We start from the raw sequence: 17,429 nt of genomic DNA on the forward strand, positions 1-17,429 counted from the left end.
CACTATGTCTGATAACAAACTGTAGCCTACATTTCTTTGTCTGTCAATGACTTTTGGGCAAACAGACAGAATACATATTTCTTTATATATAGGCCAGACAACATATAAAACATAAAATATTTCCGTATTTAGTGAACAATGATTCATATATGAATGTGTCCAAACTTTAAGTGTCTAAGTGTTTTCAGTTATAAATAATGGAGAAAGAGAGTATTTTCATTCTTATTTATTTATTTTTTAATCTCAATCTCAAGTACAAGTAGTAATACCACAGTGCAGAAATACTGTTACAAGTAAAATTCCTGTATTCCAAACCTTACTTATGTATAAGTATATTAGTATTAGCATCAAAATGTACTTTTGAAACAAGGCTAATCATTATGCAGAGTGGCCCATTTCACAATAATACTGGATTGTAATTGATGATGCATTAATGTGTTCATCTCTTTAATGTTGCAGCTGTTAAAGAAAGCTCAATTTTTATGACTTCCTACAGTACTATTTTAACCTGTAATAATATATCATAATCAGTTAGTCTGAATCTGTAAAGTTTCTAGTATCAAATAGATTAATAATTAATTAACTGCACAAAGTGACAGAACTGATGAGATTACATTTTACTGGAATTGTATCTTATATGGGTTACATTGATTGATTGATTGATTGATTGACTGGAGTAAAAAGTATAATACTTACCTCTTAGGTGTAGTGGAGTATAAGTATAAAGTCGCATAAAATGGAAACACTAAATTACAGTACTATTACCCTAAAAACTATATTTAAGTACAATACTTGTGTACTCAGTGTACCTGATGTACTCAGTTACTTTCTTCCTCTGTGCAAACACAGCTGCTCCACACATGCTTAGACATGCTGCATGAGCTCATGCCATTTTTGTAAATAAAAGACTGAGGTAGAGATAATAGAAAATAAGAGAAAATAAAACAAGAGAAAATAGAGAAAATAAAATAAGGTGTGGAGCTGTAAATTGGAAAATAGTTAAATTCTAAACTCGTGACATGGACATGACACATGATCATGAGTCACATGATCATGAGTCACTGAGTCAGTTCTTTCTACAATAAAAGGAAGCATATTAGTTTGAGGCTATATTTAGAGACACTCCACCCTGTTTCTGTTCTAACTAAACCTCCTCTTGCTGTTTTTTTCCCGCCCATTTTTCAAAGCTGCACAGTAGGCGGAGAGAAGTGCAAACCAGGTGTAAAATAACACCACTTCCTTTTTCAACCAGATGTGTTGCAATGTCACACTTTTTCTCATAAAGAGGAAACATGCAACTTATTTCCACACTTAAGTGAGACTGCTGGGTAAGAGAACTGAAACCAAGCCATGGGATTTTACTGGTCAAAATGTACCAATTGCTACATTTGATAAGTAGTTTATTAAGAGAAACAGTTAAACACTCATATCTCTTGTATACTACAATTTGTCAACATTGATGTGTATTGTTTGTTTTCTGTAATATTTTTTTATATCTAGTGGGGTGGCATAGCTAAACTATCGTTCATTTTGTGCTTTCATCACAAAATGAACAATTGTTGTGATATATTGACCTAAGCCACCCCATTAATCTACACTCCTGATTCACCCAGTAGTCAAGTGTTATCTATGGCAGTGGACTTATCTGTATATGACTGCCTCTCATTGAGTACAGCATTGAAGGTTTATATGAAATTTGAATAAGAGTCAAAACAAGTAAGGTAAAGGCTGAACTTTTGATGCATTAACTGAAGACACTCTCTTCCCAGTGTGCTGTAGCCTGCAGTAAGACTTCTCCTAGACCAGAGATCCCTCCCACAGGAAACCATGGCCAGACCAGTTTCGAGTTTCACCAGAGAGGGAGGGATCTAGAAACAAACAAGTCCAGAACTAATAAGCGGGTAAGTCGCTGTTGCTCTAGTTTGACTTACCTTTTTTTGTGTCAAGGATAAAAATGTTACTGGGAATGTGACCTGTCCTGTAACCTGACGTGTCTATATGTTGATGTAAGTGCGTGCGTGTGTGTGTGTGTGTGTGTGTGTGTTTAAGACGGAGATAGAGAGAGAGAATACTACAAACAAAACTTGCCCCACTGTGAATGTGTTCATTGTTTGGCATGGGATAAAGCATAAAGCAGTATTATTAACAGGCTTTCATAAATAAATGTCTATACTATGCTGACATAACTTACATTTCAACATGTTTGTAGCAGTCATAAGTCCTCCACTTTACATGAACAATCCGTGCTGGCAGTATGGTAACAATTTAAATCCTGTAAATAGACATACATTGTGTAAAGTGAAATAAACCTTTCAAGTGTTCTGGTGCAGCTGTAAACTCCACTGCTGATCATGATAAATTACCCCATGTTTACCATGACGTCATGTTTGTTTGACCCCTTATCCCGAGTAGCAACATCTTAAGCCTTCTCTGCCCTTTGACCTGCCACAGGTCTCTATTTTCATGTTGATGGCTGGGTGAGACAAAAGGCTTAATGTGTGTCTGTGTGTGATATAAATGAAACAACCTCTTGTATATTTTTGTGTGTCTGTGTGGTGGGCTAACAGAAGACAGATGATAGCAGTGAGCGCGCTTTTCTGATAACACGTATGTTTGGGCTGATAGGGTTCAATTAATAAAACATTGTTATTACAGTTTAAAATAATTAGAAATAGATTTTTTTTAATAATTTATATTCTTCAAAATGAAAGAATAAATGATGCAAATTTTGGTGTTCACAAGTGAAAAACTTTAACATGAATCAAATGACTCTGAATGCTATTTTTAGGAGATATGAACAGCTGCCTGTATCAACTAGCAAACTGGTCAAAGGCCAACATATTTGTGTTAGTTATATTTGTTTGTATTTTTATGTTTAATGTTACTATGACTTTTGCTGGGTTCATATGAATAGTCTGACATTTTGGGAAATACACTTTCTTGCCGAGAGTTACAGGAGAGGACTGACAATACTGTCATGTGGTCTATAGGCTAAGCCAAATGCAAAGCTAGGAAGCTATTAACTTAGTGCTAAACAGCTAGCATGGGGGTACTCGTTTTTACATTTCTGTTTATGTATGAGTTAAATAAGCAAAATACATGTGTTAATGACTGAGCTTTACGGGTACTGGTCGTATTTTTGAACTTTGGATAGCTATTTACCCGTTGCCAGTCTTCATGCTAAGCTAGGCTAATCACCTCCTGGCTCAAACACAATGCTGTATGAGCAGATCTTCTCATCTACCTATTAACAAGAAGGCATTTTTTATGACTTACAGGGATAGTTCAGATTTTAAAGTGGGGTTGTTTGGGGTACTTATCCATAGACAGTAGCCTATATTACATTCAGTAGAAGTCAGTTGGCACATCATATCGGACTCCAGAAGCTTAGCAAGTTACTGCTGTGGAGGGGTCAGCAACAAAACGCATTTTAGGCACCTAAAAAAGTCCCACCTAAAAAAATTAATATCAGTTTAAGTGTATGCTATATTTAAAATATTTTCACTGTTTTAACTGAATGTCAGACAGGGATTTCCAAATGGAAAGTGAAGCCTTATATTGCTCTCTCAAAGCCAGACTCTGCTGAGAAAAACAATGATTTAACATTGCTATACACATGAGCTGCTGGTTCTACTGCTGCCTTGATCAGTTAATTTGTTTGTGTTATTGTGTGACTTTGGAGTTTAGAAGGGTCCGTCCAGATTCACCAGAGTCACACAATAACACAAACTAACTAACTGATTGAAACAGCAGTAGACCAACAACTCCCATGTTTAGCCAGCTAAAATTATTGGTTTTGTCAACGGAGCCTTTGACAAGAACATAGATGGGGAAATGAAGCCGTTAACAGCTTTCTCTTTTGAAACAAGCTGTTTGATGGAAAGGTAAACAAGTGAAAATTCAAATACAATCAATATAGTATACATTTAAACTGATATTGATTTTTTAGGGGTGGGACTTTTTTTTTAGCTGGCCAAAATACATTTTGCTGCTGACCCTGTTCACAGCAGTGGATTGCTTAGTTTCCATGTTGGAATCCAGTCTGCTTCTTCAAACTGGGGGCATGCCAGCTGACATCTAGTGTATGTAATACACAAGTGCCCCATACAACCCCACTTCAGAGAATCCAAACTATCCATTTTATGTGTATCCCAAAATGTGAAATTTAACACAAAATAAAAGCTATTAGCTAAACCCTACTGTAGCCCTCCAGGCCTAACTCATCATGGGAAGTTAAGGGGAAATCATAGCAAAACAGGAAGCTCAAATGGAAATGTTGAGTCAGTGACACAGTTTGCACAGATAATGCACAACATAACCCCAGTTTTACTATACTTCATACTAACTTATAACACTAATAACGTTACCACAGACAGAATACCTCCACTAATTAATCCATGCTCTGCTTAATACCTGTAATGGTTATCGCAAAGCAACTAATACGCCTATTGGAAATGAATACATCTGCTTAGTGTATTTCACACATGTTTCTGATGGAGAGCAGCCATGATGGGTGTGTTTTTTAGGGGTGGATTTAGTGATTTAGGGGCCCCAGGTAAATGCCATCCTGCTTTACTTTTCACCCTTTCATTAACTGGGAATGTTGGTGGCTATTTGCAATAGTAGAAGAAGTACTTCAAACTGTTTAATAGTTAAACTATTAATTATTAAAAGTAGAAGTATTCAAAATTACTTAAAGTAGAAGGTGAAAGAAAGGCATTCATAAAAAATCTATAGTTGTTTGGGGCCTAGGTGGATTGCTCAGGACCCAAGGAAGTGTAGTATTGAGTATGAAGTTGTTTGTCTGAGCAGTTCTTGAGAAAACTGCAAGCAGCAATGCCACAGCAGTCAGCCTGTCTATCCATTAACCCGATGGGATGATGATTACAGAACAGTAACTTCCTTTTTATTTTCAATGACTTCATTCAAACCGATGAGAGTTAATACAACTTCTTAACCATGAAGTACAATCACTCACAGTGGACTCTGGTCTGTGATGGTTAAACCTGTACTTTCAGATACTATTTTCTATTATTGTACACTTTATGACAACTAATAGTGACAACACATTTGCTACTTATATTGGTGTATGTATGTGTGTCAGGAAACTACAGATGTGTATGTGAGAGTCATGTAGTGTGTATGAAATATGTTTGGTGAATCTGAGGGCCAGGCCTGTATTATCCACAGTTATTTTTGTCTGATGGATCGTTTGGGCTTGTCCAGATTTGTAGAGTTTGTGCAATCCACACTATATTTACTGCTGTATCTGTAGATCTGTACACACAATTTGTGGATGTTTAACCAAATCTGATTGCCCTTGTGTGTTTTCTTCACACGCAAGGTTACTGTATCTTGCAGATCTGTGCCATGAGGTCCTCTTCCCTCCTCCTGCTTTCCTTCCTGTTGTGTGTGTGTGATGTTCAAGGGGCTTCAGAGTTTAGAATCTGTGCCTTCAACCTTCATCACTTTGGGGAGTCCAAGGCCAAGAAGAACAATGTCATGCATTCTCTTGCCAGGGTAAGACAAAGAGAAATCGATTTGGTTAAGACACTTTGATATTGTCGAAAGAATTTCTTCGTAATGACCTTTAAAACAACAGAGACCGGAGCCGAAATATCAAAGTTTAACAGAATTTATTTTCTTGTACAAGAAGGAGCGTTTCACAGTGCAACACACAAGATGAGGTTACAGAGAAAAGGCTCCATGAGGAGCATCAACTGGAAGTTTTTGTACAGCATAGGTGGGTGCTGAAGTTCAACCATTTCAGTTCTCCTAATCTATCAAGTACAGACTTCATAGATAATGTCATAGCCGTTTCAGTTCCTCACAGGTGTTCCTCATTTCACAGTTAATTAGAGCACTTTAAAGTCAAGGCGCCAGGGAATATGGATGTTTTAGAGAACTGGATACTTAGTCTTGCTTCCATGTTTTTTCCAGTGGAACTTAAAGGTGGGGGCAGAAGCAATACTACCTTGGCTGTGAAAAAAAGGGGCACACCTTGCCTATATACTTACATTTATATATCGTTACTAATATACTCATGCAGATGTTTCATACTCAACATTTCTCCACAAAATTATCAGTTCATGCAGACATGGTCTTTAGCATTCACTATTATACTGTATTCATTGTACATCTGATACCTATTGTATATGTAATTATTCCTTCTCTGTTTCTACCTTTTCTTTTTCCTGTGTCAAAGATGTTTTTTTTTGTTTTTATTTTTTCTGGGGTGTTTCAAACAATGCTGAGGCTTGGGGCAAACACTATTTTTATTATACTTTTAATTAAGAATTGGGCCAAATGTAAAAACTTGCTAGGTGCCAAATGTAAAGGTGCCAAAAGGGCAGGTGCTTTAGCACAGTCTGGGGTCTATCTGTGCATGGGCCTGACTCTGCATACCTCCTGCCATGAACCCGAAAGCCAGAAACGTTTTTTGGTGTATGCCCCAGGCAAGCAATTGTCATTGGACTGAATAAGTTCTAAATGTAGCCCCCTCCAGTAGCAAATACATGGCATGAAGTCATAGTTAAAAAATGGGGTTTGTTGCAAGTCAAACTAACCACTCCAATGTCCTGGAGGAAAGTGACAAGAACCGTCAATCAATCAATCAATCAATCATTTGTCACATAGAATTATACAAGGTACAACTCCAGTGATATGTGATCCGTCAGCTCCTTTTACTTGTGCACCGTGATTTTTTTTTTTTTTTTTTTTTGCGTCTTTTTACATTGGTGGCTAATGCTTTATTATTCCAATGGTTCTCATAATCTATGCTTTCTAGTTGTGGAATGATTTAACTGTCCAAACATCCATACCTCAACAAGACAGCTTCATGGTAGCTTCTCCAGAACATGGGTAGCTCCGCCCTGCAGCCGCCTCTGAACAACGCACAGCAGTGATCCACAGCAGGAACAGACAGCACCTCACATTCCCACCATCACACCAGTCCTTACTCACCATAAATCTCATCTTCCTCTGCTCTGTCTGATCGGCATATAGAATGTGGCAGGGAGGTTGTCCAGCTTACTTTCCAAAGTCTGTACAATGGCTAGCAGGATGCTAGGTCAGCTGGTGCTCATTTCTCTCCATCTTTTTCACAAATGTTTAGTGACATTTGAAAACTGGCTAGCCAGCAGCTAGCTAGCAAAAGTCAACAGGAGGAGAGTTTACAGACTGGTGAGTTGACTTCCTCATTCCGATGAATGACTTGCAGCCATACCACTGTCCAAAGCCAACCACAAAATGCACCACCAAGACTTGCAATATGGACATAAGAGCAGAATTTAGTGAAGCTGACAGAGAGGTACCTGGAAACATTCATGCCTACGTCAACTGAAAAATGAAGCCAACACAGAAGTGCCAAAAACTGTAGTTCCACTAATGACCACTTTAGGCAGGCACCAAAAGCAAGATAATCCCCATAGCCCCCATGTTTAAATGCCCAACTTTACAGCAAAAATAAACAAGTTTACAGCTTGGTACAAAAAAAGGCTTTGATCTCTATAGCTAATTTCTTCTTCTTTCTTTCCTCTTCATGACAGCTATACTGGGGTGAATTTTTATATAACTCATCCATTTACATGTTATTAAGGCTTAAAGTTACAAATATTTAAGGGTGGGGCTGCTTAAGTAACAGACTGTTTGTGAAACAACGCTACATTCTATGAGTCAGATCCACCCCTTACTCCTCTATACAGCTCTACCTTTTTTCCCCAAACATGGTCACTTCTGGCTCCAAAAAATCAAGATGGCGACGATCTAAATGCCAAACTCAAGGCTTCAAATCAGCAGTCCACAAACCAATGGGTGACGTCATCGTAGCTACGGCCATTATTATAATACAGTCTATGCTGAAAACTAATGAATGAGATCATCAACTCATTAGGAAGTTGTTTATTGAGGTAATAAATTAAGTGAGAAGTAGAGTTATTTTCTCTCATGTTGTGCTCGCACCAAACACTGTAAGAATTTTCTCGTTGCATTACTTGCGTAAGTTTGAATGCTATAATATTTTGTGTTGTATCGCTTCATAAGTGCAAATAACTTGCATCATATGAATGTGAAATTGTTTAATTAATGAATGAACTTTTGCTGGTACATCCTTGGCATCCTACATCCCTGGAGGATCTCAATGCTGATTGGCTATAGTGGCGCAAATTGGTTGCCTAAGTTAAGAGTTTTCAACCCTCGCAAATAAGCGTATGACGCCACTCACTTTATTCACACCACTTAATTCACGTATTTGGTATCATTAGTGTTCTGTCCATCACTTCCATTGCGCCGCTTGATGGGAATTGGCATCTAATTCTTTACCTTGACTTTACATCTAATTCACTCGTGCAAACTGTTTAATTCGCGTACAGTGTGAACAAAACATTACGCCTCTATAGACTAAATATTGGGTGTGTGAAGTGTAATATTGTGTCTCAAGAGGTAGAGCAGGTGGTCCAATAATCAGATGATTGGTGGTTCGAAGTGCAGGTCCATTTACGGGTTCTATTTAATATGTAGTGTTAGTAAATTATATACTAAACAAAAAGAATATTTCTATCTGATTGTTAAAACATATGTCGAAATGTAAAAGATAGAATGCACTATGTTTAAAATGGCCACCTTGACAAATTGGCAGCAAGGCTAAGTGGCAGTGGCATATCAGCTCTCTTAATATACGGCCAAGGCTCCATATCGTGGTATTCACAAGCAATAACATAGCTAGTATCCTTGTACCTAAAATTCAACAGTCCCTCCTGTATCACAATGCAATCACCTTTTCATTTCTGTGTTCCAGATCATCACTCGCTGTGATGTGTGTTTGCTTCAGGAAGTGAGAGATGCTAAAGAAAAAGCAGTACCAATGCTGCTTGACCGCCTTAACAGGTGATTAATCACTTGCTTCATGCATACACAAACACAGTAAGCATGAGCGACTGCATGGTTACATCAGTACAGCGCAACACAGCTGTCATTCATGACCAGTCCTCACACAAAAAGATATAGTAACAGCAGTATCAGCAGTTGTATCCACTTCTCTGTGTGTGTCTCTTCAATATTTAGGTATGACACTGAACATACCTATGATACTGTGTCCAGTGAGAGACTGGGCAGGTCTTCCTCATACCAGGAGCAGTATGTGTTTGTTTACAGGTGAGGTGAACTTGTACACTAGTCATTAAAATGTTAAGACAGCCTAAGCAGAACAGTTATGTTTTGGTTACACTGTGTTTGTCTGAATGTGTGCAGGACTGATACAGTGATGGTCACTGGCCAGTATCAGTACCCAGATAATAAACCAGGAGATGCTGATGCTTTCTCCAGAGAGCCTTTTGTCGTCCGCTTCAAAGCCTGCAAGACAGGTTAGTTTTCTGACACTCAGGTTTCCTTCTAGGATGACGAAGCATGTGATGATGTTTAGGCATTTAAACACCTTTCCCTGCACCTTCCCTCCCTCTAACTCCCCTCTATATATCCAGCTATAAAGGAGTTCGTCCTCATACCTCAGCACACCACTCCAGACAACACCACTAAAGAGCTTGATGCGCTATATGACGTTTTGCAAGATGTGAAGAGGATGTGGAAAACTGAGGTAAAAGCTCATTTTGCTGAATGTTAATGGTAACTGGAACTGTAGGAGTTGATGAGATTTTGTAGCCTTACATTCAGTGTTGTTGTGTACGTGTGTTTGTGCAGAATGTGATGCTTCTTGGGGACTTCAACGCTGACTGCGGTTACCTTGCTAAGAAGAACAGGAAGAATGTGCGCCTGATTACAGAGAAAAACCTTTATTGGCTCATTCCAGAAAAGACTGACACCACTGTGCGATCATCCACCTCCTGCAGCTACGACAGGTGAACTCACACTCTTTAAAGCCTGGTCCCACCAGACCCATCACTCTGGGTGGGCCAGGGTCCCTAAAGCTTGAGTGCCCCAGGATTTTTTACTACAGCCAGAAATGGGTACAAATACATAAAACATATCTTATTACAAATTACAAATATTTGCTCATCAAATGTGTCAAAGAACACATTCACATATTGGAATGAGAAAATGTAATCAATTAAAATCAGGATATGTTGGAGATGGAAGGCCGTGAATCCAGGGATGCATGCTGGGTGGTTTCTGTCAGCCAAAGCAACCACTGACCAATTGAAATGCAGCTGGAGAAACTGAAGAGTAAGGCCAAAACACATCAACGAATGCCGCACATAAATGAATACGCCCCTATTATTTACAATGTACAAACCCACACCGGCAGCGGCTAGATGCCCCACAGTACTTCACGAATCACGCCACTGTCCTTTCCATTTCCAGCCTCACCAACTGCATTTTTCCCTCACTTGCTTATTGCTTGTACACCAGCTTCTGTAGCAGCTCTTTCTCTCTAATTCTAGTTCCAGTTTGTCAACCATGTTCTTCCATGACAATAAGACTAAACATTAAGCAGATGCCTTTTTCAAAGGTGATAAATTGAAGTGTAGCACTGGAGAAAGTACATTTCTAAGATCTCCAACTTACAAGCAACAGAGACAGCAAACTAGCTTGATGACATGGCCAGACGCAACGCAACCTCGAACTAATGACTAATGCAAAATCTGGAGGCCATGGCTGGACCAGTTGGGAACCACTGCTCTAGAGTATTGTCCCTTTGGCAGTTGGTTTGTGTCTCTTTCTGTGGCTAGCGCAGAAGTTGAACTTGACTGAATGTGTTTAAGGTCCACGAGCCAGCCTTCATGCCTTCATTCAAGTTTAGCTTAGTTTAACTGAGCTCTGTGAGCAAAGCCAATCCCATCAACTCCATTGAAAATATGTCATTTGCCTTCATATTTTGAGTGAGAAGAATGAGAAAACCCAAGTAAAATGTGTATATATTTTATATCCATCATTTTCAAGGTTTGTTTATGAAGTGATCTGATGGTATAGAAGGTTAAAGAGACAGTATAGAACTAGATGGCACTTGGTTTGTGATGCTCGAAGTACCAAAAAAATACATCTGAAAAACTCAACATCGATGTCTCTTTACATATGTGTAACAATATGTGTAATATGTTGGTCTGTCTATTCTGTGTGGTACAACAGGATTGTTGTGAATGGGGAAACATTTGCCAGAGCAATCGTACCTAATTCAGCCAACCCCTTTAACTTCCAAACAGCATACCGACTCTCAGAGGAACAGGTAGGAGGCTGCGTGTGTGTGCTGGTGTATATATGTAAATGTAACAGACTGAACTAAAACAGTAAAATATGCAAATACTCTAAATGAATCCCAAATTCTTTTCCATAGATGTGTGCTGGTTGGTAAACTGTTTACTCTGTGGTTTCTTTTCAGGCATTGGAGGTTAGCGATCATTACCCAGTGGAGGTCCTGCTGAAGGACATTGCAAACAAAGTCTCCTTTACAAAGTTTCTGTCTTTGTTTGTCCTCAGCCACCTTGTCTTCCAAATGTCAACATGGTAGTTTAATAATTAACTGATGTGGATTTTTGTCATCTCAGTCTGAAGACAATCTCAGGAAGGCTTATGATGATAACTGATTAGAATTTCATAGTGCTCCATCTTGCCATATACCACTGATAACACTCCACAGAAATGGCTCTCAATGTTGAGTTCAGAAAAACAACTGAAAATTACACAACTTTGCCATTAACTAGTTTGCCATTTTGAACAAACAAATCTACCAATGGGAAATCCTCAGTATGTTTTAAGTTTTTATATTTATAAATTTTTTATAGCAATCTGTATTTCTGTTAAATACATACAAGAGATAACAAAGATAGTGGTTAATTTTAGGTCTGGCATTTTTATGATATTTGATATTTTTCTGTGTCAAATTTGGACAAGTTTGATTAGCTACGCTGTTTGCCAAATATTTTTAGCAAATAATTTTGTGCTCAAAGTTAAAAATAAAGAAAAAAAGAGGATGGTTGCTAAAACAGGAAGATGACGTATGACTTTAGTAGAATCTGCACGTGATACGTCATCCTCTAAGCTTTCGCAGGTGTACTGTTATAAATATTATACATATCGTTCTAAGCTAGCCAGTCAAATTATAATTTTAATTTCATTAATTTAATTTTCACAATAGCATTTGTAGCCTATGTGCGGTGAAAGGCTGCAACCAACACAGTAAATTACACCAGATCCCACCAACTCTCTCTCACTCACTCTCTTCATCACGTCTTCAGCAACATGTTTCAGGACATGTTGAAAGTTTTTTTACTGTCCACCAGCACCATGGCCCCCAACAGATTCTGGAAAGCACACAAGCACACAAATTTTAAAAAGTCCCATTAGAAGGACAAAAAAATAATAAGAATCACAGCTGCCCGTGTCAGTGTCGGTGCTGAACTAGAGCGAGAGTGGCCAGTGCTGGTGGACGCTGCCCATCCTACGGAGACAGAGGAAATAGTAAAGAAGAGAGCAAGTGAAAAGACGAGTCATTGCATTGTGCCAATTGTTGTCTTATTTGTGTTCTGTGAAACAGTAAATTCATCAAATTAAACTCCATATTGCTGTTTTACAGACTACTGTAGCTGCACTCTCATTGCTGTGGTTATGGACCAATGTTACATCTGACTATTAAACTCACCCCCATTTTCTGTTTAAGAATGTTAATTGTTAAACAGGAAGTAAAACTGGCCAGAGGGGGGCTTTAAGGAAATTAATTAAGTTGTTTTAGGGCATAAATAATTAAGCTGAGGGAACAAATTAAGTAATTCAACAGTACAAATTGGGGCACTGAAATAATTACATGGAGCAAATCCACAGACAGTCGAGCAGTTTCGTGTAGGAGCTATTTTTTCTACCTAACCACTCCTGCAAACCGTATCACCTGCAGAAAGAAATGTGCATCTGCTGCTAGCTCACCTAACATTACAGCTCAGCCAAGGAGAACATCATTAATGTTTACATCTCGTGCTGTCACAAGCCTCTCATCCATGAGTAAATGCACGCCTCCTTCTGTGCAGTGATACGGTTGGTGGTTGTAGTTCATTAGAGAGAAAATAGGAAAAATGGTCTGTGGATTATCTTGAGTAAGCAGGTCATGATTTCTGGAAAGAGACATCGATGTTGAGTTTTTCAAATGTATTTTTTTGGTACTTCGAGCATCATAAGCTGAGTGCCATCTAGTTATATACTGTCTCTTTAACCTTCTATATGATCAGATCACTTCATAAACAAACCTTGAAAATGATGGATATAAAAACCATAACATCACTGAGATGTAGCCTACTTAATACACAGAATATGTATTAAGAGAATTTTGTCTTGTGTTCAGATTTCTTTTGTTGGTTGAATAATCAACAATACTGCACCTCAATCACTGAAAAGCTCACAACTTTGCTGGCTGAGTGGAATTATTATTTATATATGTATATATTGCATTGGGTGTAATGACTGAAATGTGTATGTTTGGATCAAAGATATAATTAAGTATTTATTGTACTCTGAACTTGTATTTGTATCACTTGCATAAGTTGTATTACTGTCTGTGTCTAACTGCCCAAGGACTGCAGATATAAATTACTTAACAGCTAAATCTGGTAGCCTATAATATATCTCTTTTTCATGTGTGAAATTGTTTTTTTTACATGATCCTGACAAATAAAAGCAAAGAACTACACCAATAAAGAGTATTCGGTTTTAACAATAGTAGCAGTAGCAGGATTAGGAGTAATACTGTAACAGCTCATAGATGGAAACAAATTTGACTAAATAATTTTGATCATCAAAATAACTCCTATTGAGGTTTCTAACATCTGAACTTGTAGTAGAATGAAAGACGGTCTGTAGGCTATGTTCCATTCTTTTTCTTTTTTTTATCTATTTATTTGCTGTAATGCACACATAACAGACTTCATTACTGTTGATATATGGCATTATTTCAGTACTTACTATCTTACTATATAATGATGAAAACTCTGTCTGTGGGTGTGTCTGTTCCACGTTTTTCTCCTCACTGACTTGGTCAGTCCATGTGAAATTTGGCACAGTGGTAGAGGGTCATGGGAGGATGTCAATGAAGCAATATTACATCAATTGGCCAAAGGGGGGCGCTATAGCAACAGACTGAAATTGCAAACTTTGAATGGGCATATCTCATGCCCCGTATGTCGTAGAGACATGAAACTTTGCACACAGATGCCTCTCCTCATGAGGAACACATTTGCCTCAAGAACCCATAACTTCCGGTTATATAGATTTTCCGCCATTTCGATTTTTTTGAAAAACACTTCAAATCGATCTCTTCCTAGGAAGTTTGACTGATCTGCATGAAACTCGGTGAACATAATCTAGGGAGCAATATCTAAAGTTCCCTCTTGGCAAAAGTTGGAAAACTTACTAAAACTGAGCTTCTATAAGGCAATGAATATTGTGGAGGGCGTAGCTCATCACATAAAGGTGTATAACATCTCAAGGGTTTCACCGATCACCACGCGACTTTGTAGGCATATGACCACACATGATCTGAGGGGACCCTCCATTATTGACCCCATCAAACAAAATGGGGGCGCTACAGAGCTAATTTCTTATCTAGGCCTAACCGCCATATTGATTTTTACTAAACTTGGTAGATATGTAGAACAGGACGCCTCAAGGTGACTGGAGAAATTTAACTCTAATTGGCAACTGGATGGCGCTATTGTAAATGACCCGGAAAGGACATACATAATCATGGAAACTGTCAGTGTGTCATTCTGTCAGTCAGTCAGTCATTCTACCAGTGCGCCCTTTTTTAAGTCAATACAACATATAAACACTAACTATCTGCCTTTCAACGTGCTACCTCAACTACTAATGTACAGTTTTAGCCCACTAACTATCCCACTATTGGCAATGGTACTACTGTACTTTCAATAAAGCAATCGTACTATCAAATTCACAAAAACTCTTAACACATTGCTCTTCTTAATGGGTTCAGTTTACTATTTAATCTGCAATTTCCTATGACCTGTATCCCAAACACACACCATGTGAAACTGCATATGGGCAACTGTGCACTCAATGGGTATGGACTAGTTAAAAGTAATGCAAGTATAAGCCATAGGTTTTGTCATTTTGATTTCAATTGAGGAGTCTGCAGGCAACAGTCCAAGCCAACATTTTTCTGTGTCACCATAATGACTGATTATATCTGAAATATTTTTCTGCTGTGATGATTTCTTGTGTTTGTTAATATTGTTTTAACCCCATATATTTTCTAGTGACCAAATAAAAAACTTAAGTTAGTCATAAACAGTGCTTATATCAAACATGTTACCAAAGTTTAGACAAAGGGATGCAGTTTTAAAGTGGTCTGGTGATATGATGTTAATCCATGAATCTACCAGTCTGAATTTATTAAGTCAAAGTCCAAGCCAGGCTTTCATATGTCCATGTAGCTGTTAAGAGGTGAAGGACATAAATGTCACCAGGATACTGAGCAATTTAACAGTCAGAGACTGAACCAGCAGTCTTAAACCTGGTCAACATCACTCATTAGCACCATCATTAATGCCGTTTTGATACAAAGATTAATTTAGAGAACAGAGATATTAGAGGACCAAGATGTGTTTAATAGACACGTAAGACCTTTCTAGTCCTTTGCAATCGATTAAGAGATCTTGTATTATCTATTCCTCCATTTCCTGGTAATGCTGTCAGGTGTGTACTGCAGCCATCTTTACTTTCACACTGTTTCATAGGCTTTTTAGACCTTCAGTCTGGTCTTCAGCAAGCGAAACATGTTCAGTCTATACTGGACACCCTTGAGATTAAAAAGGCTCAGTAAAGGCAAAGTATGTTTATTTTTAATAACTTTCCTGCTAAGGTACACAAAGTGAAGAAATGCATTATAACATTAAGAAACATGATAATAAGTGAATGAAGTATTACAACAATGAAATTTTATTTTAAAAATAGATTAATAAACAGATAAAAGCATCACATATCACAGCTTTGTTACAGCAAGAAGCAAAGTAACACAACTGATATTTCTGACATCAGCTACTAGAAAGGAAAATAACACTGCTCTTATTGTGGTTTGCAATCTTGTATGCATGACTGAGACTGTGTTTCAGCACTTAAACACACTGAGTTACAGAGTGAGGCGCTGATACTACTGATGACAAAAAAGACTGGTACTAGTAGTATTTTTAAAATGCTGGTATTGATTTAGTATCTATGCATCTATCTACTATATGTATTGATTCATTCAAGACCACTGGAGGTCTTTTGGGGGGGGGGTTAAAAAAATGATGTAATGATTACCTGGCACTTAATTTGACTTAATTAGCATGCTTTTTAGAATTATTTAAAACATTGCAGCTCTGCCGTGATGCAATACAGAGTGGGAAGAATGCAATATAAATGCAAATATAAAACATCAAAAGGTTTTACAATTGAACGGAACCGTAATATAGTCATGGTAATGAGGTTAAAGAACAAGCCACTCATGTTTTCTTCATGGATGCACAGGGATGGTTGTTTCGATGGCAGTCTGGGGTGTGGTGAAGCTGAGTGTAAGATCATAGTCAAACAAAAACTGCTGAGGATGGCACTTTTGGGGAAAAGATGTAAACAACCCAACCTGTTTTAACCGGTTTGAGGGGGCTTTCAGGGGTCAAGTGACAAAAAAGTGATGTTGTGATGTATATTGTTGGGAATAGAATGATTTTATGTGTTTTACTATAAGTTGTGTTTCACTATATAAGTTTTAGATGTGTGAACAATGAGAATACTGAGATGATTTCAGCTGATCTGAATGTGTTTGCTTTGCAGAAGTGGAGAAGTACAGGAGAGGAAGAGACATGAAGTCTGAGGAGCACATACCGCAATGCTTAGATAATTAGTTTCATATATGGTAAAAAGAATAGAAAGTGATATACAGATAGTAAGGTACAGCACGTGTAGGGAGTTGTGTTGTTCTCTTGTCTTTCAAAACAGGAACCACGCCCCCACCGCCAGCGGGAAGGAGTCAGATTAACACGAGGCAGGGGCGTGGTGTGGTGAAGGAGGAAGTGGAACTGCCAATGAGAAGAGGACAACGCCTTGCGTGCACAATGACACACTGTTACGCTCAAATATACTGGGTCAGGGAAAGGACAGGAGGTCAGACTTCGTGAACTGACACACCTTTGTTGTTCGTCAGGGACGTGAAGTTGAGACCCAGAGCTCTGTAATTTTATTCCTTTACTGCTTAATAAACTACATTAACTGAGACCGAATATCTTCTCCTATTGCTTCATTAAAGAACACGCAGGACTGAGCTCACACATAGCACATTGGAGAGTAGGATGAGACTCTTAGTCCAACAATATGTATTAGAAAAAATAATAGTAATTCTACACATATGATTGGTTAAAATCTTAAGAAAGTGAGCATGAGAAAGAGAGAGAGACTGGGTATAAAGGTCAGTGCCCGAGGCTTGTGGGTTCAGTTCTTGGTCC

The 17,429-nt window shown here is 38.2% G+C and overlaps 1 protein-coding gene across 3 annotated transcripts; it reads left to right on the forward strand.

Moving 5' to 3' along the window:
* The first annotated feature begins 1,758 nt into the window (after window positions 1-1,758).
* Window positions 1,759-17,207, forward strand: dnase1l1 (deoxyribonuclease I-like 1). 3 transcript variants are annotated; one of them, XM_033629282.2, is made up of 9 exons: window positions 1,759-1,901; window positions 5,345-5,520; window positions 8,795-8,883; window positions 9,061-9,150; window positions 9,247-9,359; window positions 9,477-9,589; window positions 9,694-9,851; window positions 11,080-11,176; window positions 11,330-17,207. In XM_033629282.2, the coding sequence occupies exons 2-9, from the start codon at window positions 5,371-5,373 to the stop codon at window positions 11,456-11,458; spliced, it is 939 nt and encodes a 312-aa protein (XP_033485173.1). In that variant the 5' UTR covers window positions 1,759-1,901; window positions 5,345-5,370; the 3' UTR covers window positions 11,459-17,207. The 3 variants fall into 3 exon arrangements, with proteins under 3 accessions (XP_033485173.1, XP_078026434.1, XP_078026433.1); XM_078170307.1 differs by having other exon boundaries at window positions 1,772-1,901; window positions 5,362-5,520; XM_078170308.1 differs by lacking the exon at window positions 11,080-11,176 and having other exon boundaries at window positions 1,770-1,901; window positions 16,927-17,207.
* The last annotated feature ends 222 nt before the right edge of the window (window positions 17,208-17,429 follow it).

Source organism: Epinephelus lanceolatus, chromosome 8, assembly GCF_041903045.1.
Source record: "Epinephelus lanceolatus isolate andai-2023 chromosome 8, ASM4190304v1, whole genome shotgun sequence".
Lineage (NCBI taxonomy): Eukaryota > Metazoa > Chordata > Actinopteri > Perciformes > Serranidae > Epinephelus > Epinephelus lanceolatus.

Bases quoted from the DNA above. Each gene is read 5' to 3' on its own strand.
- dnase1l1 (XM_033629282.2), top strand. From the start codon at position 5,371: ATGAGGTCCTCTTCCCTCCTCCTGCTTTCCTTCCTGTTGTGTGTGTGT. The intron at 8,884-9,060 runs GTGATTAATCAC...TTCAATATTTAG, and splicing joins CTGCTTGACCGCCTTAACAG to GTATGACACTGAACATACCT. The intron at 9,360-9,476 runs GTTAGTTTTCTG...CTATATATCCAG, and splicing joins CTTCAAAGCCTGCAAGACAG to CTATAAAGGAGTTCGTCCTC.